At 54.2% G+C, this 21243-nt stretch overlaps 8 protein-coding genes across 8 annotated transcripts; 4 read left to right on the top strand and 4 right to left on the bottom strand.

Moving 5' to 3' along the window:
• Nucleotides 1-995: 995 nt before the first annotated feature.
• On the top strand, nucleotides 996-3317 carry UHO2_07287 (uncharacterized protein; the record flags this gene model as incomplete). Its single annotated transcript, XM_041555103.1, has 1 exon — nucleotides 996-3317. The coding sequence occupies one exon, from the start codon at nucleotides 996-998 to the stop codon at nucleotides 3315-3317; it is 2322 nt and encodes a 773-aa protein (XP_041411037.1).
• A 717-nt stretch (nucleotides 3318-4034) lies between these two features.
• UHO2_07286 (uncharacterized protein) lies at nucleotides 4035-6854 on the bottom strand (the record flags this gene model as incomplete). The annotated part of the gene is made up of 1 exon (XM_041555102.1): nucleotides 4035-6854. The coding sequence occupies one exon, from the start codon at nucleotides 6852-6854 to the stop codon at nucleotides 4035-4037; it is 2820 nt and encodes a 939-aa protein (XP_041411036.1).
• A 699-nt stretch (nucleotides 6855-7553) lies between these two features.
• Nucleotides 7554-8489, top strand: UHO2_07285 (putative vacuolar ATP synthase subunit D; the record flags this gene model as incomplete). The annotated part of the gene is made up of 1 exon (XM_041555101.1): nucleotides 7554-8489. The coding sequence occupies one exon, from the start codon at nucleotides 7554-7556 to the stop codon at nucleotides 8487-8489; it is 936 nt and encodes a 311-aa protein (XP_041411035.1).
• A 248-nt stretch (nucleotides 8490-8737) lies between these two features.
• Nucleotides 8738-10324, bottom strand: UHO2_07284 (uncharacterized protein; the record flags this gene model as incomplete). Its single annotated transcript, XM_041555100.1, has 1 exon — nucleotides 8738-10324. One exon carries the CDS (start codon nucleotides 10322-10324, stop codon nucleotides 8738-8740), a length of 1587 nt encoding a protein of 528 aa, XP_041411034.1.
• Nucleotides 10325-10772: 448 nt separating this feature from the next.
• UHO2_07283 (uncharacterized protein) lies at nucleotides 10773-11241 on the top strand (the record flags this gene model as incomplete). Its single annotated transcript, XM_041555099.1, has 2 exons — nucleotides 10773-11043; nucleotides 11171-11241. The coding sequence occupies 2 exons, from the start codon at nucleotides 10773-10775 to the stop codon at nucleotides 11239-11241; spliced, it is 342 nt and encodes a 113-aa protein (XP_041411033.1).
• Nucleotides 11242-11507: 266 nt separating this feature from the next.
• UHO2_07282 (uncharacterized protein) lies at nucleotides 11508-13727 on the bottom strand (the record flags this gene model as incomplete). Its single annotated transcript, XM_041555098.1, has 1 exon — nucleotides 11508-13727. One exon carries the CDS (start codon nucleotides 13725-13727, stop codon nucleotides 11508-11510), a length of 2220 nt encoding a protein of 739 aa, XP_041411032.1.
• A 540-nt stretch (nucleotides 13728-14267) lies between these two features.
• UHO2_07281 (uncharacterized protein) lies at nucleotides 14268-14984 on the top strand (the record flags this gene model as incomplete). The annotated part of the gene is made up of 1 exon (XM_041555097.1): nucleotides 14268-14984. One exon carries the CDS (start codon nucleotides 14268-14270, stop codon nucleotides 14982-14984), a length of 717 nt encoding a protein of 238 aa, XP_041411031.1.
• Nucleotides 14985-15101: 117 nt separating this feature from the next.
• On the bottom strand, nucleotides 15102-20633 carry UHO2_07280 (uncharacterized protein; the record flags this gene model as incomplete). Its single annotated transcript, XM_041555096.1, has 1 exon — nucleotides 15102-20633. One exon carries the CDS (start codon nucleotides 20631-20633, stop codon nucleotides 15102-15104), a length of 5532 nt encoding a protein of 1843 aa, XP_041411030.1.
• Between the last annotated feature and the right edge of the window lie 610 nt (nucleotides 20634-21243).

Genomic DNA, 21243 nt, shown 5'->3' with positions numbered 1-21243 from the left:
AGTTCTAAGTACAAATGCGAGTCAAGCAACTTCAAGTTTTCGCCACCCGCGCATGCTCGGAGCGCACGCATGCGTGCGCTGCTGAGCCCCTTTTGTGCAAGCCTTTTACTCGGCCGTAAACACTTTCTCCGCAGTCTCTACGCTTTGTGCATCTTTTATCTACTTCAACTGGAGAGACTGTATTCGGCCGTTGTCTACCACTGTGCTATGCTGTGCTATGCTGTGCTATGCTGTGCTATGCTGTGCTGTGCTTCTGCTGAGATGGATTTGCTTCTCCACTGCAGGCAAGAGAGACAGAGAAGCAACTCGGCTTTCAGCTTTCCTATTTCTTCCGGTTCCCGTGCGCAGTCGAGTCGAGTTGTGCTTGCCGCACGAGATTTAATCACGTGCCCATCTGAGAAGCGCGTGACGTGGCCCTGAGATCAACGCAACGACACTTCGTCCCCCTCATCTCTCTCCTCCACCATCTTCTCCTCGCGCTCACCACCATCGAGCGCGATATTCCTGTGTTTTTCCCACCCGATCCCTCCCTTTGTACGTAGCCCGCTCTCATCTGCGCTCGACCGGCCCCCTACGGCGGGCCGGGAGCCACAGAGCTCGCGACCTCCGGTCCCGAAACCCGCATTTCTCTCACCTCGCCTGTTTCGGCCGATACTGAGCCTGAGTTTTCGGCCGAGAACTAACTCAGACACTCACGCAGCGCTTGGATTCCCCTGAACCCCTTCTTCCCACTGCTCGTCGATGCGCTTCTTCTTTTACCTCTCCTTCATCTCTCACCTCCCACTTCCAACAACAACTGACATCACTCAAAATCCTCTACGGTCTCCTTTCTTGGACGAAGGATCATTGCAACGCCCGCCTCTTGATCATCTCGGTCTTCTTGCACTGTCGCTGGCTGCCTTACTTGCTTCAATAACACGGACACCAAGCCTGGATTTCAAATCGCACTATAGCCCGTCGCTCCATTCAGCGTTGACACCACTCATTTCTGCACGATGGCTGCCTCCAACTCTTCCTACTTGGCTGCCAAGAGCTTGGCTTGGGCTAGTGGCTCCCTCGCTGCTGCTGGTCGAGCCAGGCCCACACTGCGTCCCAACTCGCAACTTGACGTCCTTCAGATCTTCGTCCCTGGTTTGCATCGCCCCCTCGCTGGCTTCTCCACCGCCATTACAAAGCACTACCACCAAAGACGCAAGGTAGAAGAGACCCAAGCTCTCATTCGACGCAGATTCCTTCGCTACCAGTCAACACAAACTCGACAGCGCTCCTCAACATCATCCTCCAACGACCACAGCCACCCGCCTCCAGGCACATTGTCTAAAGATGCCAAGGCTGCTTCCTCCTTGTCATATCAGGGCCAGTCGGCCCCTGCCTCACCCAAGGCGCCTGTCACCGTCAACCCTCTTCCTGTCTCGTCCAACACCGCTGCTGAGCTCGGTTCTCCTGCCAACCAGACCGCTGCCTCGCAGACTATGCCTGCAGAGCAGAAGGCCAAAGAAAAGGAGCTCCAAGCCAAGAAGCCCAAAGGTCCTCTCCTGACTCGTGTCTGGGCCAAAGTCAAGGAAGAAGCTCTCCACTACTGGCACGGCTCCAAGCTTCTCGGCAAAGAGGTTCGCATCTCCTGGCGATTACTGCGTAGACTCATGCTCGGATACAGCTTGACGCGCCGAGAGAAGCGTCAACTCCGTCGAACGTTTGCCGATTTGTTGCGTCTCATCCCCTTCATTCCCTTCATCATCATCCCCGCCGGTGAGCTTTTGCTTCCCGTCGCCATCAAAATCTTCCCTAACATGCTTCCGAGTACCTTTGAAAGCAAGTTTTCCGTTCAAGAGAAGCGTCGTGGTCTCATCAAGGTCCGTCTCGAGATGGCCAAGTTCCTCCAAGAAACTATCAAGGAGGGAGGCCTTCAAGCCACAGACAAGGTCAAGACTTCCAAAGAATTCAAAGAGTTCTTCCGCAAGGTTCGATCCACTGGCGAATCACCTAGCAACGAAGACATCATCAAGGTCGCTCAGCTCTTTGAAGATGATTTGACATTGGACAACTTGACGCGTCCTCAATTGGTTAGTGTCTGTCGATACATGCAGATCAACGCCTTCGGTACGGATAACTACCTGCGCTACCAGATCAGGCATAAACTCAATCGCATTCGCCAGGACGACATTGTCATCTCCCACGAAGGTGTTGATAACATGTCACACTCTGAACTCGTCAGTGCTTGTCAGAACAGGGGTATTCAGACCGACAACCTGTCCGAGGATCGATTGCGACAGGAGCTGCAACAGTGGATTGACTTGCACCTAAAAAACAAGGTCAGCGGTACACTCTTGGTCCTTAGCAAGGCATTCAACTACGTCGCCGCGGGCAACAACGACGACAACGCTCAGTCGCATCTGCGTAGCTTGGAGCTGACCTTGAGCAGCTTGCCAGACAACCTTGTCAACGAGACAGAGCTTAGTGTCAACAGCGAAGGTGCTACCAACAAGCAACGCCTTGAGGTCTTGCAACAGCAGGAAGAGCTCATCGAAGACGAAGCTGAGCAGGAGCAGGAGGAGGCAGCTGCTCGCGAAGCCGACAAGGAGCGCCGCAATGCTGAGAAGGCACATTTCGCACGTGAAGAGGAGGAAGCTCGCTCCTTGTTGCCCAAGAAGGAGACCGATCCTGCCTTGGAGGACGCTAGGATGACCAACGAGCAGCTCACTGAGCTTGGCGAAGCGCTTAGCATCCTTTCCGCAAAGTCTTCGGTGCTCAAGGAGCGGGAAGAGCTCGCCCAGCTCATCAAGGAGGTCTCCAGTTCCGAAACTTGCCCACCTACCGAAGAAGGCCAAGCTGCGGAAAAGAAACCCGATGCAGAGACCTCCGAGTCTTTCCCCGCATCCGCATCCGCTTCCGCTTCCGCATCCGCATCTGCATCTGCATCCGCCTCGGCACGCAGCATGACCAAGCGCATCAAGTCGATGCTCGAAAAGATCGACAACCAACTCGAGGAATACGACCGAGACGTAGGATCTCGCATGCACCTCATCGAGGCTTCCCATACCGGCAAGATCTCGGTTGACGATCTTGAACAAGCTTTGCGTCTCATCAAGCACAAGCCTGAAGATGAGGTGATTGAGAAGATCGTTGACAAGCTGGATGTTGATCATGATGGCTTGGTTCCGTTGGACGATGTGTTGGAGTTGGCTCAAGCCGAAACAGGACTAGGGATTTTGCGGGATGAGGGGGTGAAGAAGATCAAGCAGCAGGGTAAGGAGATCAGAAGCAACGGTCCTGTCGAAAAGAAGAAGCCGAAGAAGAGCGACATTGTCGAAGACTAAGCAAGCCGCGTTTGCAAGCAGCAAGAAACCACTACTTCCAAGTATCAGTTGCATTGTACTTTCACTCACACACTCACTACTCGCTCTCATTACACTGTTGCATGATCATCATTGTTCTCCCTCAAGGAGAGGAGCAAGCGATGCCTTGCGTGAGCAAGCAAGAAAAGTAATGAGCGCCGTGAGTGAGCCTAACGTGCCAAATGAGTGATCCTTCTCAGGTAGCCTTGGAGATCGTCTTTCTTGTTAACGACTTGCCTTCTCCTTCATAACATCACAGACAGAGTGAAAGGATGTGCGGAAAGAATAAGATTGTCCAACGATAATCTCAAGGTGTTTGCTGCGGAAGAGTTCGGAAAGCACAAGTGCCGGAAGAGCTCAACACCAACTCATCAAGTCTGACTTGGGACGTGCTTGTGCGGTATCTAAGCTGACCATCTCGTCTCCCGTTCTTCTCCCCACCTACCTGTCATCAACCTTTTCCTTGTATCTACATCATATCATCTCTCAAACACTTCTCCGTCACAGATGAATGGGCCGTCTTTGTGGCATCCGATCCAACACAGTCTTACATTACGGTGAACGAGAAAGTGAACAAATCAGCTCTTCGTCCGACCTGACAGCTGAGCCATAGACACTCAATTCCACCCTCATCCTCACGAGACACACGGCATACAGACAGAAAAGAGAGGCAGTGCAAGACGGCGTGTTGGATTGCGGCTAAGTGAGCGCTTTGATGTCATGAATAATCACCGCCTCGGTGCTCGATCCCATCCATCCTCTATCTCCGGAAGCGGATATCAAGAATCTAGAGCTGCTGTCAACTAAGACACTACTCAAACTTGCACCATGGTGTCCCGCGACGATCTTGAATGGCACTTTGGCCTCTCCTCCAACTCCCGGACCGGGCAGGAACTCTGTATCCCACAATCTGATGTTATCATAGCTCCCGCAAACGATATGCCTCCCATTGGGCATCGCAGCAAGCGAATACACCGGGCCTGACCCTGATGGCAACCTCAGCGATCTTACAAACCTCGACGTCGAGCCTGTACTGGCTGTAGAGGTAGGTGTAAACCGCAAATCCCACTCGTCAACAGATTCATTCCTTCGCCCAACGAAAACTTTGTTGCCTGTCGAGTCCAAGACTGCGCTCTGACACCATGGCGGGATCTTTGCTGGTAGCGGTAAAGAATGGACGCCTTTTGCTGGGGTATTAGGTGACGAGCGAGTGTAGTTAGGACATCGTAGATCCCAAAGAATCACTTGGCCCGATAGTGAGGTGGAGAGCATGACGTCTCGACTGAAGGTGGAAAGGGGTGCAGAGTAGCAAGATGCGATCGAGAAGCCTCCGAATGCTGGTTTAGGCAGGGCTTTCTCTTGTTTTGCCGCCGCCGCCGCCGCCGCTGCTGCTGCTGGTGGAGGGGGAGGTGTGCCGGGCGTGGTTGCTTTGGTGTCCTTTGCCGCGTTAGCTGGGGTGGAGGAGGGGAGGGCGATGGAGAGGGAGGGAGAAGCAGTTGTGCTGGCGAGCATGTTGCTCTGACTGGAAGAATTCTTCGCCATAGACCGACCAGCTAGAGGCATATCTTCATCGCTCGATCCATCCTCATCGTCATCCTCACCTTCCGCGTCGCCATCGGCATCGCCATCAGCGTCGGCATCAGCTTCGGCATCTATCTCCGCATCCGCATCTGCGTAACCATCGGCATCTTCATCTCCGTCACCAAACAGCGAATCGTCACCGTCGCTTTCATTGCCGCCACCACTGTTGCCATTGCTCTGTGGCTTCGTTTCCTTCTCTTTGGTGTCTTTACCCGCAGTTGAAGAAGCAGGCGGGATGTCACTATCGAACAGATCATCATCGTCGCCACCCTCATCAGCACCAGCAACCATCAATCCTCCAGCTGTAGCGCCGCTTGCGGAGAGCGCGAATGTGTCTGGTCGTGTTCCGTCTGCTTTGGTCGCTCCAGCGGTGCCATCGAGTGACATGCCGAGGGATGCGTTGAGCTCGGCTTCGAAGGCTAGCTCTTCTTCTGTGGGATCGTCGCCGCCTGCTCCTGTGGACGGTGCTACTGCTTCGGTGGGTTCATTCTTTGTGGTGGCTGATGGTGGCGATGCTTCTTTGGCAGCTGGCGTCGTTGGATCGGCGTCTTTGCTGTCAATGGTAGACGCAGGTTTGCCGTTCGGTTCGGATGCCGCAGCTGCATCTTCGGCGGTGGCATTTGTGCTTGTATCAGCTTTGGCGTCTGTCTGTGCTTTGTTGGAGGAGATAGGTCCGCTGGCTAGCTGGTCTTGATTTAATTCATCAGCTTTTGCATCTGCGGTAGCTTTGCCGGGATCGGACTTTGGCACCCCTGTGCGACTCGTCGATATCGCTTCTTTGGACGGGTGAGATGCATCTTCTTCGCCCTTCTTCGCGTCGCCGTTATCTGACTTCGCATCCGCACCCGCGTCTTCATCAGCCATCGTGGCATCCCCGTTCTCGTTCGGCGCCCTATCCTCTGCATCCTCCGATACCTCTGCTCCCTTCTCCTCCTCCTTCGCACCATTCGCAACGGCAGAAGGATGTATGGAAATGTTCAACTCGCCATCCGCTCTCCTTTCCTCTTGCGCACTATACGGTCTAAATGCCAAACTGGATATCTGTCCTGCGAATCCTTCAAAAGACCTTACTACCTGCCCTGTATTCAAGTCCCACTGGTGCACTCCTCTATCCCAACCTCCTGAGATCATTGTCACTTCATCCGGCGTTAATGTCAATGCAGAAACGGCACCTTTGTGCTTCCTAAAGACATGCCGTGTGATACCGGGTTCGTGTCGAAGGCCATAGAGATGAATGTTGCCTGATTCCGACCCACTCAGACCCCACAGCGAGTCTTGTTGGATGGCTAGACTGTGTACTACTCCCAATAATCTGTCCTTTTCAGGTCCATGTGGTGGTTGATCGGGCGGAGCAGAGGTAGGAAGCCATTCTTCGTTGCCCCAGAAAGCTGTGAGGCTTCCGCCGCGGGTGATGCCCTCTACGAAGCCATGGCGAACGTTCTGCGTGAGCATCGTCTTGCCATTCATGGTTGCGTGAACGTCGTACTTTCGGACATAGCCGTCTGAGCCGCCGGTTAGAAGCGTTTGCCCGTCAAGGGAGAGGGACATGGCGTGGATTTGGGCCGAGTGTGGTGCGGCAGCCATTGGTTCAATGTGGTAGCCCAAGGAGGTAGAGGTGTATGATGGTGGGGGTCGGAAGAGCTTGCGCCGTTCTTGAACTTTGCGGAAGTACGTGGCCGATGAGAGAGATTCGTCTACGGTGACGGAGCGACGGGAGTTGTCGTTGCGAGAAGCAGAAACAGAAGCACCATCGTCGTCGTCGCCGTCTTCCTCGTCGTCATCATCATTGTCCGCGTCGTCTTCATCATCGCCGTTGGCATCGTCGTCGTCCATGTCGTCATCATCCTGGTCATCTTCGTCGGCATCATCGTAGTCGGGCTCTTCAATGGGTTCCTGCTCCTGCTCCTGCTCATCGTCCATTTCGATATCGTCGTTCATAGTGGAAAGTTGTGAAGCTTGAGGCTAGTTGCGGTCCACAGCGGCCTATCTGGGCTAATGACAGCCGCACTGGATGATTGTCGGCCGTAGGAACGTTGTGTTGCGCCAGTGGAATGGCGGTTCCAGTTCGGTTCACTGAGGCTGCATCCGTATCCGTGCTTACTAGGCTCTAATCGGATCCGAGCCGGTCAGTGCTGTTCCCGTACGGGAGGAAGCTGCAGTGAGTTGTGCGAGATTGCGCGCTTTGAGGCGATTGGATGCTGAGTGTAGGGTATGAATATGGTGTTGGTGAGAAGCTAGATGGGAAGATGTGTGTCGAGTCGAGGTGTGCACATGGACGTGGGCAATACACAATAAGGCGCGTTTCTTTAGATCCAATCTATCGGGTACAATCGTTAGAATCGGGCCCCTCCCAGATCTCGATTTCACTCAGCGCATGGTCCAAGCTCATCGCCAAATTTCCGTAGCGTAACGTAACACAGAGTGGAGAAATCACAAGCACAGACAGACACACGCAAGGAAAGGGGCTCTCATCACCACTCTCATCACTACTCTCATCACCACTCTCATCACCACTCTCATCACCACTCTCATATCAGACGCTCATCTCCGCATCCTTGCGCATTAACATCGTCTCGATCGCATACATCACCCTTACATCACAGCATCAGATAGCCTGTGTCGAACACTCTCCTCACAATGTCTTCCGGCAAAGGCCAACGAGAGTCGGTCTTCCCTACTCGTCAAGCCCTCGGTTCGGCCAAGACTCGTTTGAAGGGAGCACAAACAGGTCACTCCCTCCTCAAAAAGAAGGCCGATGCCTTGACCAAGCGTTTCCGCACCATCACACACAAGATTGATGAAGCTAAACGCAAGATGGGCAGAGTCATGCAACAAGCTTCCTTCTCTCTCGCCGAGGTCCAGTACGCTACCGGCGACATTGGTTACATCGTCCAGGAGTCCGTCAAGTCCGCATCGTTCCGCGTTCGAGCTAAGCAGGAGAACGTATCCGGTGTCTTACTTCCTGCTTTCGAGGCGGACATCAAGGACAAATCAAATGGTGCGCAAGGCAGCGGTGGAGAGTTTGCACTTACCGGTCTCAGTAGAGGTGGTCAGCAGGTCAACAAGGCAAGGGAGGTCTATACGCAGGCATTGAAGGTGTTGGTCGAGTTGGCGAGTTTGCAGACTGCTTTCGTAATCTTGGACGAAGTCATCAGGATGACCAATAGGCGAGTGAATGCTATCGAGCATGTCATCATTCCAAGGTTGGAGAACACGATCAGTTATATCGTCAGCGAGTTGGACGAGGCGGATAGGGAGGAGTTCTTCAGATTGAAAAAGGTGCAGGCTAAGAAGAAGGAGAAGGCTGCCGCAAGCGATAAGCAGAGGAAGAAGCTGCAGGGTGTCAAGGACGCTGAGGAAGAAAAGAAGAGTAGCGAGGATAGCAGCAGGGATGCAGAGGCAAAGGATGTCGGTGTCAAGGAGGACGGGAGCAAGAACAAGAGCAAGAACAAGAACAAGAACAAGAACAAGAACAAGGACGGCTCCGGCGCAGGTGGTAAGCAGCAAGAAGAAGAGGAGCAGGGCGGGCAAGACATGCTGTCGGGTGGTAAGGACGAGGATGTCATCTTCTGATCTCGTGCCTAGCGTACAGTACTGTACAACTACACCTCTCTTCGTTTGCCCCTTTTCCTCACCCTTTATCTCACGTCTTTCTCACGTCTTTCTCACGTCTTAATGCCGATTTGCACACTTCTGTACTGCTTCTAGTTCAGTTGATGCACATTTGTTCTCATACCAGAGTTTTCGAAGTCGTGCAGCTCGCTCTCAGTCTGTATGTGTCGATCGTCTATAAGATTGCGGGCTGGAGTCGCGAGGTGATGTCACGACCAACAAGCGCTGATGATGAGAGACAATGCAGTGCCCACAACAACACCTACGGTTGAGGCGAATACCAGACGCTCTTCTTCCTGCCGCTGGATCGACCTGCATCCGACCACGCCTTGGACGTTTTCCGCTTCGACGTTTTCCGCTGGTTCGAGCCCTTCAGCTCGCGGTGGCATCAACGCTTCCGGCCGCTCAGCAGGTGCCGCTCCATCTACTTCCGATTCAGCCACTGGGGATGCTGCAGTTGCAGGGGTCAACGCCGCAGTGAGCGATTCCTGGAATCGATCGACACTGTGCAGTATCAGCTGCCGCGACTGCACCTCAGCAGCAACCAGTCTCTTCTCAAAAGTCTCTGCCAGCTTCTTCCTCTTATACGGTTCCACCACCAATATCGCCATGATAAACAGCACCGCGTTCAACCCAGCCACCAGCAAACTTCCATACGTGCTCCAACCTCTCATTCTATCCGACCAGATTTGCTCTTCATGATACCTCACCATCACAGCCTTCATCAGCTCGTCGAATGCCTTTTGTACCTCCCCCTCTGTGCGTTCCAACTCTTGCTCTGCTAGCTTCTCTTGTTGTGATACGGTGTGCTCTTTGCGAAGCAGCTCGGTGTAGCGCGAGAGATCGGTTTCTGTCCAGTTGTTTTTCCGCGATAGGAGATCGTTGGTTTCTCGTTGAGATGAGCTGCGCTCGCGGACCGAGTCGAGGTACTTGGTCTTGGCAGTGGACGCGCGGGTTCGTTTGGTTTCGAGAGATTGCTCGAGCGAGACGATTCGGGACTTGAGCGTTTCGATGGTCGAGTAGCCCGAGTAAGTGTTGTATTGGGTGGAGAGGTAGGAGAGTCTATTGCGAAGATGGGTTGTCAGCTCGGAGGTGCGGTTGCTGGCGGTTGAGAGGAGGGAAGAAAGAGAGGTGGTGGATGTGGGGGCATCGAACGAGGGGAGGAAGGAGGATCCGTTGCGGAATTGATCTAGCCAGGATGCAGGTGAGCAAGCAGAGCTTCGACCGCTGGCGTTACTTTTGCTACTCTTTTCGTTCACGGATGCTTTGGAGTCTATAGAATCATCCAAAGTCGGTCCTGATGCTGTTGCCATTGTGTCCGACGACACGTGTGAACAAGCCGGGCTCTCAGCTGCAAACTCTGGGCCTGACTTGGCTTCATCCAGGACTTGTCGTAGATGGCCTGACCCCGCTTTCGAATCTTGGGCAACATTTGAGACTGCCTCTGGCCGTGTGCGTGTTCTATTTTCCTCGCCGTCGTTCGTGAGAGGCTTGTCTTTCGCATCATGCGAGAAGCGAAGTTCCGAGCTAGTCGAGAATGCGCGGGCTACAAGCTCTAGCCTGTCAGCAGGTCTTAACAGCAGCCTTGATCTTATCGTTCCGGAAGAGATTGTTTCGGTCCTTGACAGCCGTCGGTCACCCTGTCTTTGCCGGCGATCGCCATGGTTAGACCTGTGGTACAACCGATACGCAGAGGTGGAGGAAGAGGCTATCGAGCTCGGCCCAGCAACCGGCTGACTTACTGCTACGATCCTTGCTATCGATTCCAGCTTCGTCCTCACCAACATTCTCTGCATCTTTTCGCGTGCTGATCCTCTGCGAGTCGTTGCCGAGAGATGATGTAGGTCTTGGTGTTGAACGAAGCGGAACGGAAAGCTTGTTCGGCAAAGTCAAAGTGCCAAGATCCGAGCTCGAAAGTGACACTTTTGACCCGATACTTCTTTTGACCCGATTCTTTTGACCCGATTCTTCTTTTGACCCGATTCTTCTTTTGACCCGATACTTTTTTCGACCCGATACATTTTTTTCGACCCGATACTTTTTTGCATCGGGCATCGATCCTGCTGCTCAGCAATTTACGCGTCCCACACAAGCGCGTCTCTCTCCTGAATTAACACTTTCCGCTCTGTCCGCAACTCAGCCACTCAGCCACTCAGCATCATCATGAATCTTCTTTCACCTCTTCCATCTCTCGTCTCCCTTCCATCTCATTCTCTCAGATTCACCAACCTCGGCATCTTCAAAATGGACAAGCCCACACCCATGATCAACTCCTCCATGCTCTCCCAATACACCGGCCAGACAGTCCGATTGGTCGGCAGAGTTAAGAAGATCACTGGCAACACTCTTCTCCTCGAAACTTCCGATCTTGGCAACGTCGAAGTTGCACTGAACCCAGACAGCGATATCAGCGGTAGCACTTTCGTCGAAGTGACAGGCAAAGTCAGCGAAGCTGCAGGTGGTGAGGGATGGCAAGTGAGAGAGTTTACTACTGTCGACTGTGGTGATAGCGTTGGTAAGTGTCCATAAATTGCGGCAGTGGAGAGGAGGCAAGGGTATGCGCTTGAGACTCCCCAGATGATAGAGAAAGAGGTACGCCGTACTAACAGATGATCCTTGTTTCTTCCGTATGACGACGACAGATTTGTCGCTTGTCGAGAACGTAGTCCAAATCTCAGCCGTTTTTCCCGCGCTTTTCACTGACTCCAACTAAGCATCTAATCGATCTGGCCATCCATCGCACAATCATGGGCGAAAACATCCTGCTCCGCTAGCACCAAAGCTAGCATACCATCTGTACAAAAGTCTCGCAAACGCAATACCTAGTCACGCATTCTCTTCCGCAGCGATTCGCCTCACGCTGGTTCAGGGATGTCACGGCTTCACAAACACACAGGCAAAGTTCAGCAGGTCCATGAAATAGGATTATCCCAGACAATTCAGGGAAGTGTAGGAATGAGGGCACTAGGAATGAGGGCATTAGGGATGATAAACACTGCCCAGCTTGGTATCCCATTCGACCCCGCCCGCAGCTTTCTTCTCGATATACTTCAGTCCGCGTTGAAGCTCTAGCCAGGGCTCGGTGCCTTTAACGTATCGAGCACCCAACAGAGCGAAAGCTTTCTTTTCGGCTACAGCTGCTAGGTAGCGCATCCATAGAACTGTTGTTACTTTTCGACTTTCCTTTTGTTCGCCTTCCTTTGTTGTAGTAGGCTTGGTGGGGATGCCGAACTTCTGCAGCGACTGCAAGGCTTCCTCCCGATCCGAGCTGGAAGAACCGAGATGGGAGTTGAGAAGGAAGTCGAAGTGTTTCTTCCTTCTTCCTGTGTCTGCTAGTGAGACAGAGGGAAAGAACGAGTCGAAAGCGTCCATGGAATTTACTCCCCAGCGACGTCCAACGACGCTACCCAGGAGCAGGGCTAGACTGGGTGGCTGATGGGTCATCAGGTCTACGTAGACACCGTATGATCGGGTGTACAACACCAACTGTCTGACTTTTTCATCTCTCATCTTGTCCGAAGCAATGTGAAGTCCTGGATCAGCCGGATCGGTACTCTCTACCCTAACGCTCCACTCCTCTCCCTTGTCAGCCTTCAGCGCCTGAACTCGCTTTCTGATCATCTCCTCCATGTACTTCTTAGCTGTGATCTCTGCCCACCCTGGCTCGGGATACATCAAGCCCAGGCTTCGCTCATCATTCTTGTCTGCTTCCGAGCGATGTGGTTGGATCTGATTGAGCGGTGGTGGAAGTCCAACACCGTCAAAAGCAGATAAAGGCGATGCTTCAGGCACTTGGACCATATCCGGTCGACCAAAAACATCCAATCTCCTCACAAAGTGCAGCCTTGCAGCTTCGTACAGGATCCGGACAAAGGTGAGGAAGAGGTCGAAAGGTTGACGCATCAATGCGGCGTAGAGTGTTGCTGGTGATAGTGGTCGAACGTATCTTGCTGTGCGCGATGAGGTCTTTGAAGGAGGTGGAGGGATGGAGTCCAAAGTGGCCATCATCTTCTTCACCAACTTCTGTGATCTTTCCACGCTTTCGCCGTCAAACTTGACACCATCGGAGGCCTCGGCTTCGATAAGAAGCAGCAACCTGATTCCCAGCGTGAACGGCGTAGGGTCTGGTCCGGAAGCAAAAGGTTCTCTCAGGAAAAGCCGATAGTATCCACCTCTATCATTGAAAGGCGAGACATGGAACGACCTTGGAAAGGTCCATTGATGTTCGTACCCACCTCTTCTCTTTTCTTCCTCTGAAGCGTCCTCGTTCTTCCCGGCTTCGAGTACGTATATGTGTCGCTCGCTGAAGGTGTTATGCACTTCCAACACAATCAGCCAGAACTTTCCCCGATCCTCACCCTTCTCTCCTGGCCGATAACAGTAGTGCACTGTGAGGGGGTTGATGCCTGTAGTACCAGCAATCGAGGGCATGGTCACAGTCCAAACCTGCCCTAACTCCTTGCTCCACTCTCCACTCGCTCCATCTTGCGGCCCTGACTTGAGGAACTGTCTCTCCCTCAACTCATAAGCGAGCTTGAGCAGTATCGAGCCTTCGATCCAGCCCGCTCTTTGCTCGGTGAGATCTTCTGACCTTGGAAGGTGCGTGCGCAGATATCGTTTGGGATGCAGCCCAGTAAGCGACCAGGTGTATCTGTCGTTCCGGCTCCGTTTCTGCTCGAGTTTACGACGCTCGATCCTTTCAGCAGCTCTCATTTTTGCTTTCCAGTCTTGCCTCTCACCTCCATTCCCAACTGCGGATGTGGGAGCAGGGGTGGGTGTTACACCTTTTTTGCTCTGTGCGAGAGCATGTTCGTCGACGAACTCGGGCAGAAGGATGGGTCCTTTCCAGGCGAATGCGTGGCCTGTGTCGAGTTTGCGTGTTTCGAGGTGGTCGAGTCGAAGGGCGAGGTAGAGGATGTTGTAGCGGAACTTGTGTTGGGATTCGATGGGGAGGAAGCGTGCATGGCGTGTTTCGGCTGGAATGACAAAGGATGAGGTTGAAGAGGTGAGGGTCGGGGTGAAGAGGCGTTCGAGGAGCGAGGGGAGGCGGAAGGAAAGGAAGAGCAGGAAGAGCAGGTAGAGGGGGATGAAGTCTCGCGAGAGCCAGAAGTCGGGTGACAGCAAGGGTGGGGAGGTAGTGGAAGAAGACTTGCCGAGCAGCCAGGATGGGTTGGGCTGGGTTGAGGCGTTGACCGTCATCTTGCCCGTCGTTGTCGAAGAGACTAGATAGGTCCTACGATGTGACGAGTGAGCCTACGGGTTCATCTTGAGCGGTGTCTCTAGGGTGATAATGGTTGCCAGGAGAGACAGGAAGGATCGTCGAGTGCATTGCCTTGTATACCGACACCATCAACGGTGAGTTATCTCACGCGCCTGAAGTCTGTGTCAGAATGAACTTGACAAAGCGCAGCCAGGAGGCATGCGCAAGAGGAGAGAAGATGATGGACAAGAAGCAACGAGAGCGACAGGAGATGAGATGAGCAATATGACGTGACACTACTCAGGTCACGTGCCTTCGCCCACCATTGAGACGAGCGCACGTTCCTTTCGCACGACTCAACGCGGCTCGCGGCTATCAATTTTCGGATATCGGAACTTTGACACGGTTTAGCGCTTTCGTTGTCCTCCTTGTTCAGGGTCCATCTTCCTTCTTCTCAGCTCCCGTCATCACGCCTTCTCCTGCTCCAGGTCCATACTAACCCTAACCCAACCTCATCTCCAACATCATCTCTCCGCAGTATGTCGGGCCGAAAAGGCAACCTAGCCTCCCGCTCGCTAGAATACCAAGCACCCGAAACACCAAACTTCCTCAAAGCTCTCAAAGCCCAAGTCGCATCTAGCGATCGCTACTCCACCAGCACCAAACAACGACCTTCTGACCAACTAGATTCTTTCGTGATCTCCACTTCTTCAGCCGCTGTCAAACGAAAAGCACGGGAGGAAGAGGAAGACGAAGGATTGGACAGCGAAGATGAGATGCGTGGAGCTCAAGTTGTTGTCTTGAAGGATGGGAAACATTTGTCCCATGATGAGGCGCTTCAGCTCAAGACAGCGAGTAAGGGCCAGCCGGAGGAACAGAAAGAGGGAGCGAAGGGGAAGGACCAAAATATTGCTTCAACGGCAAGTGCCCTGGGCGCGAGGAAGAGAAGAGGTCCAATCGGAGAAGCTGCAGATGAATCCAAGGGCTTAGGGGAGGACGTATCAATATCAGACATCGTCAACACTGCAGAATTAATTGAGAAGCCAAGTCGAGAGAAGGGAAAAGGCAACGGTACCAGCAAAGGCGGCTTAAAAGATGTCAAAGACCTCATCCGCAAGGAAAGAGACGCAAGAGCACCAACAAAGACCGACAAAGAGCAACACAAAGACGACAAGAGCAAAGAGAAGATCGCAGCAGCCAAAAAGCTCAAGGCCAAATCAGGCAAAGGTCTCAGCTTCAACTTTGACGACGAGTAGGCCCCTTTCTCATTGTGTATTTGTATCCTCACACACCAAGCCATAGGAAGATGGATGGTATCAGATTCATGTCTATGCTTGTATTAAATACAAATAGTTCACTATCTATCCTGGTGTCTAAAAGCCATACTCGTCGCTCAACTTCTCCAACTTGTTGTACATCAAAAAGATGATCGCACTCGAAGGAGCGCTTCGCAGACATGTGACTCCACAACCGGCGTACAACCCCTTGATACCTCTGGTCTTGTAGATCTTCTTGAATGTGTCGTAGAACCCTGTACCTTTCCACTTCTCCCCTGCTTTAGCCGTAGAGGAGACAGGGCGCATCTCCTGCTCTGTTTGCATGGTCGACTTGACGCAGTCAGCAGGGAAAAGGACGACATTGTAGCTGACTCCAGCGAGTGCACCTGCACCGACGAGTTCAAGTGAGGTGAGGTCCTTCTTGGTCACATCTGATCGATTCCACTGTGCTTTTTTTCGAGCGATGAGGTAGCGAGAACACGACTCGAAAGCGAGGAACCACGCTACTCCACCACCGGTCTCGCGAACAAGTGTACCCGTTTGACCCAGCCAGAGACCTCGAATGCCCTCGGCTGCAATGGTGCGACGCAGCAGTGTCAGAGGGCCATCCAGAGACTTGAATGCTTCGGCAGAGGAGGCGGGAGATGCAGCACGTCGAATAGCGCTGGTGTAGATCCGACGTTGCTGTTGCAAACCACCCGCATTCGCAGCTGCGGTATTGGTGGAGATGGAAGCATGCTGCTCACGTGTAATCATCTGAACCTGCATCTTGCACTTGATCAACTCAATCGGTGTCAAGACCAAGCTCGTCACTGCACCTGCACCTGCTGCAGCAATAGCCAACTGAGGGATAGACAACGGTGACTCTGCATCCGCCTGTGCCGCAGAGGCACCGCTCTTTGCTTCGCCATTCGCCCATCGGATCGCCGACTGGATCTGGTTGTACGTGAAGAAGAGACAGGCGTTTTCCAGTGTCGCACCGACCACGGGCATGCTCAGACCGCGGTAGAGCCCGCGGATACCTTCCTGCAGGTAGGTCTGCTTGAAGCAATCGAATGCACCAGCATAGCGTGGGGGTCGGTCGGCTGATTGCGTCTGTAAGCGAACCTTGACGAGATCGAAAGGGTGCTCAAAGACTTTGCTGACCATACCTGCTATTGAGCCAAAGGCAATGTCCTTGGTTGCTTGGCTCATGCGGCCGGATGATGATGTTGTGTCGGACATGGCGAGTGCTGGACCTTGTTCCTCATTGGGCGAATGGATCATGTACTGACGCGGCCTTGTTGCTGGCGCCGATGCAGCCTGCGAATCTTCCACAATGCCGTAGGCCAGGACAGTGCCAGCCGTGGCTCGATTCCAGCTCTCCTCTTGATACTGTTGTGGTGAGTCGCCCTCGTCCATGGGAACGGAGACGGAGTGACGGTGGCTGATGGTCGTCTCGAGTGTCGCAGCTGCCATGGCACTTTCAAGCACAGGCACTGAACCTTTGAGCAAGGCAGGAGTTGCCGAGAGAGGCCCCTTGGTCGGACTGCCGTCACGCAGGGTCTCGATCTCAACGTTGTCCTCGCTCTCAAGGACGTGATTCGAGGAGAGCGTAGCTGCAGAGACGCGCGCTGAGCCGTTGGGGCTGGTGTTGGCTGAGCTGTCCGATGTGGTACGGCCGATCGATGCTGAAGAGATGGAGAACGGCCGTTGAGGTGCTGCGCCTTCTGGAAATGCTAGTGAGATCCTGCGAGTGTGCAGAAGCGGACTCGGACTCGGAATGCTATCGAATGCCGAGTGAGCAGCAGGCTCGATAGCAAGACCGAACGATGGACGCTTGCGGTGCGAGAGCGAAGAGCCTGAAAGAGACGAGCGATGACCGGCACCAGTTGGACGTAGTCTTGACGAAAAGCCTGGGGCGGTGGTCGGAAAAAACGCGGTTGCTGCTGGAGGCGATGTAGTCGGCGTGGAAGGCAAGGGTTGCAAGCCAGAAGCTTGTTGGTTGAGGTCGTCGTCGATGGTGGCAGGACGTCGAAGTGGACTTGGGCTGGGGGCTTGCTGGCGAAGGCCTGTGCTGGATGATGCCGGTACAAGTCGGTGCTGTGCGTTGGCAATAGCAGGAGCAAAGGTTCCTGAAGAAGCAGATGCAGTCGAAGCGCCGGACTGATCGTAGGCCTGATGTGAGTGATGCGACTGGTGCGACTGGTGCGACTGATGCGAGTGCTGGGAAGAGCTAGAGGATAGAGCGAAGGCCGTTGGTGGTGGTGGTGGTGGTGGTGCTGCTGCTGCTGCTGCTGCTGCTGCAGTTGGTGCGAGGGTAACAAGATGTGGGGCCGAGGGTAGAGATAAGTGACTCTGACTGCTAGAAGCCGGAGCGAAACGTTGTTGAGAGTGGACGTGCACGCTGGAAGAATTGTTCGAATTCAGAGCCGAAGAAGAGACAGGCTGCCAAGCCAAGAAATTTGCCGGTTCCGAAAAATTCGAATGTGCTGAATCAAGGCATATGCGTGAACGAACTCGGCCGGCAAAATCTGAAGGACGCAAGGTCAAATCGGCTACATCGGTACTGAGATCATTGATATCGCTCGAGAGTGCTGAGGATGATACCGACATCGGCCTGGAGATGGAAGCCATCGATACACGCTTGTGGTGCGAGAGCGAGCATGAGCTGCCGAGGACGGGCGAACCCAAGAAGCTCGACCATGGCTTGCTGCCGCTGACAAGACTGTTGAGCGAACCGCGACTGCTGTGACCTTGCTTGGCTGCCTGTGGATGAGGCGGGTTAACGGCATACGAGCCTAGCGCTTGTCCACTCGGAACAGGTGCGAGAGAGCCCAGAGATGGTGCAGGGCGATGCACGATCCTGTTGCCATTGGTCATGGAGGTGTCGTGAAGGCCGAGCGCCGCTAGTTCCCCGGGAAGGTGGAAAGCGAGCGATGATGGACTGAACGGGGGACTAGGCTGAGGCTTTTGCGATCCGCGCGATTCACGAGAGTGTGGTATATATGCCTGCGATTGGAACGTGAAGGGCTGTCGCAAGGTCATGGATGGATCCGTAACAGCCGAGCTGGCAGAGACAAAGGAAGAGCCACAGGAAGAGATGCCGCCCATGTTGCTGCTAGTGCTGCCACCCGTACCACTGACCATCTCTCCGCTGTTGGACGGTGTGAGAAGCTCCGTTGGCGCCGAGCCATGTGAACTTGATTGATCGGGTCGTTGTGGACGTGCTGGCAACTGTACACTGCCATGGCCAGTCAAGCTTGCGGTTTCTGTTACGATGTTACCGGCGGCGGCATTATCAGCCCTGTCATTCGGATGGGAAGAAGCGGAGAGCTGGTGAAGCATGTCAAAGTTGGAGCGCTCTGGTAGGTCGATCTCTGAAGGAAACGTGGCGTACTGTGCGCGATGCTTCTCGAGTGCTTCCTTTGTCTCCAGGATCACTGGGCCGGTATAGCCTGTCATGCGGCGCGCATCATTGTGGGAAATGTGTTCAATAACGCTGGCACGAGACGCTGTCTTTTGGCTGGAGTCCTTTCGAGAACGCTGGCCAAGCACCTCGCGCAAAGGTTTTGTGAGACCGTCGATGCTCATGGTGCGAGAACGCGGCGAGGCTGGTTCGGCTGGAACTCCTTGGATAGGACCAGACAGGCCGGCCTGTGACACCCGGCCCATGGTGCCAAAGCTTCGCAAGAGATCGACCGAAGGAGAGCGACGCGCCATGCTAGGCGATGCCCAAGCGGCATGGGAAACCTTGCGATTAGCTTGGCTCTTGAGGCTTTGGTTCCGGCCAAGCATTGTTTCAACGGCAGCACCAGAGTCGAGAGCATCTGGTGTCAAGCCCAAAAGATTGAGGCCGCCATGCTGAGGTGTGTCGATGGTTGTGGCTTGCGTTTGCAACGAGTGCTTCTCGTCCGTAGATGATTGGCTAGGCCAGGCGAAGGTAGCAGCGGAGCGGCTTTGTGCGGATTGTTCCGCCAGCGAAGGTGAAGTAGGGCGCATGAAAACATCGTCTGCAGCGACGGCCGAGTCCGACGTAAGGGCGGCAACCGCCTTGCCCTCTCGCTCCCTCTTTCCCATCAACTTACGCAAGCCAGAAACCAAGCTGCTCGTGTTCTTAGTATGCTTGCGGGCGACGCCATTCGGCGCACCATTCGTGGCAGTAGCTGTGGCTGTGGAAGAGGTAGCGTGAGCGGAGGCGGGCGCAACGGCAGCGCTACTCTTCTTTGTTGGGCTGCCTGGCACGCCTCGCATGCTAGCTGATGCCATACGCTTGCCACGTGCAGTAGCACTCGCTTGACCACCAAACTCGTCGGCGCTTTGTGGGATCGGTTGGGATACTGGTCCAGGATAAGGTAACTCCATGACACTAGCAATCGAGGGTCGACGTTCGCTGTCTGTTGCGAAGGCCGAGGCGCCATGCTCGGCTGCAACACTCGAAAGGGTGGGCGAGGATGATACGACAGCAGTGTCCTGGAGGAACGCATCCGGACTCGATGGACGTGATGACGAGAAGGAAGTCCTCATTGCAAGGGGACTGCCAATGACGCTGCGACTGGTGCGACGATCAATTGCGCCAAGCGTGTGCTGTGGGGTGGAGCTTGACGCCGATCCAGAGGAAAGGGTGCGTGCTCGGGCATTGCTGTCGGGGAAGCGGTCATCTTGAGAACGGTAGACAAAGCCGGTGGTGGTGAAGGAGGAAGAGCTGTGCAGAGAAGGGGATCGTGGATACTGCTCAGCAATGGCAGACCGAGTCGCGTCACTTGTAGCATGGACGCTGTGGGTCAAGCTCGGACTGGAGCCGAGGCTGGAATGTGCATTGCCTTTGTCGTTGCCGTGAGGAGACTGTATGAGGTGGGAGGCGCTGGCGAATGCGCCAGACATGAAGGATGCAGAGGAGCCGATGGGTGGGAGGAGCGGTGGGGACATGGGCACTGCCGACGAGGATGATGCGGTGGAGGATCGGGAGAAAGTGATGAAATCATCGGTGCGATTCTGTTCTGGCAGATCTGGCAGCATATTGGCGGAGGCCATCCTTCGCATGGAACGAGGCCATGATTTGATTGTAGAGAAAGCTTGACTTGAGGCGGACATCTCATCCTGAGTGACGACGGACGTCGACATGGCTGAGGCGGCGGAAGCAGCAGAGGATGGCGTAGAGCTGGATGCAGAGGAAGGTCGACGCTGCAGTGACTGGCGGTGCGATGAAGCGGAATGTGGTGAAAGATGTGTGAGCGCCTCGGCGTCTCGGATGCGAATGAAGCTTGGAGCTCGTGACGAAGACGTGGAGGCTCGTCCAGTATACGTGTCCTCAAAGACGGGAGCTAGAGAGTCGAAGCGGTCAGGCGATCCGAGAAGCAGAGGCGAGTCACGAGCCACCTCCTCGAGGAAAGCAGCATCGTTCTTGTCCCACATGCCATCATCGACGCTGTCTACCGGAACAGAAGGACTGTCGCGAGACTGGATGCTGCTGAAGCGCTGTCGAATGCTACCCCATCTCGGCGTTCTTGTGATGGAAGGTGAGCTTGGCGATGATGTGGATGTGGATGTGGATGAGGATGAAGCTGAAGCAAAGTTGATGCCTGCCACACCAAGACCTGCGCCGCCAGCACCGAATGTGGCCGAAGACTCGAGTTCAGGAGACTTCATGATCTCGATGGTGTCGGTATTGCTTTACGTCGGATCAGACGCCGCCTGGGCGTCGAGGGCATGCCAGAGCCAGGGCAAGAAGTGTGCAGTTCAGCAGTCGAGTTTTGGCCTGACCGGAGAAGTCTAGGCGCAAGATAGCGTTGTCTCGGAGCGGACAAGTTTGGTCTAGCGATGGTGTCGTGATTAGGGTGAGCGAGTCAGGTCTGATGCATTGGTAATACGCTCGATGCAGTTGGAAGTGTCAAGTGAATGGCGCCGTTGTGTATGGCAAGGAGTGATGGTGTTCAGCAAATCGAGGGGATGTGGTAGAAAGACGGTGAGAGAGTTCAGCGTTGCAATGGCAAGTTTATGGCGATCAGAGGTGGGTTGCGGCTACGCGTGGAGCGCCAAGGGACAGGGTCCAGATTGAGCTAGAGTGACGAGGTTGCCGACGGTCAATTCGCAAGGCGATCCGAATGCGGGATGGTGAGGCTTGCCCTGGTGTAGAGGTAAGCAGAACAGTACGCAGGTGGAGAGCGAAGGAAAAACCAATAATGGAGTAAGGAGCCGGATGGGCTTTGACAATGGTAGGATGAATGGCCGAGACACGTTTTGGCTCTTGTCTTCTTGA

The sequence above is a fragment of the Ustilago hordei genome (genome assembly GCF_900519145.1).
Source record: "Ustilago hordei strain Uho2 genome assembly, contig: UHO2_contig_25, whole genome shotgun sequence".
NCBI classification, from domain to species: domain Eukaryota; kingdom Fungi; phylum Basidiomycota; class Ustilaginomycetes; order Ustilaginales; family Ustilaginaceae; genus Ustilago; species Ustilago hordei.
This window is presented reverse-complemented; position numbering and strand designations above follow the sequence as displayed.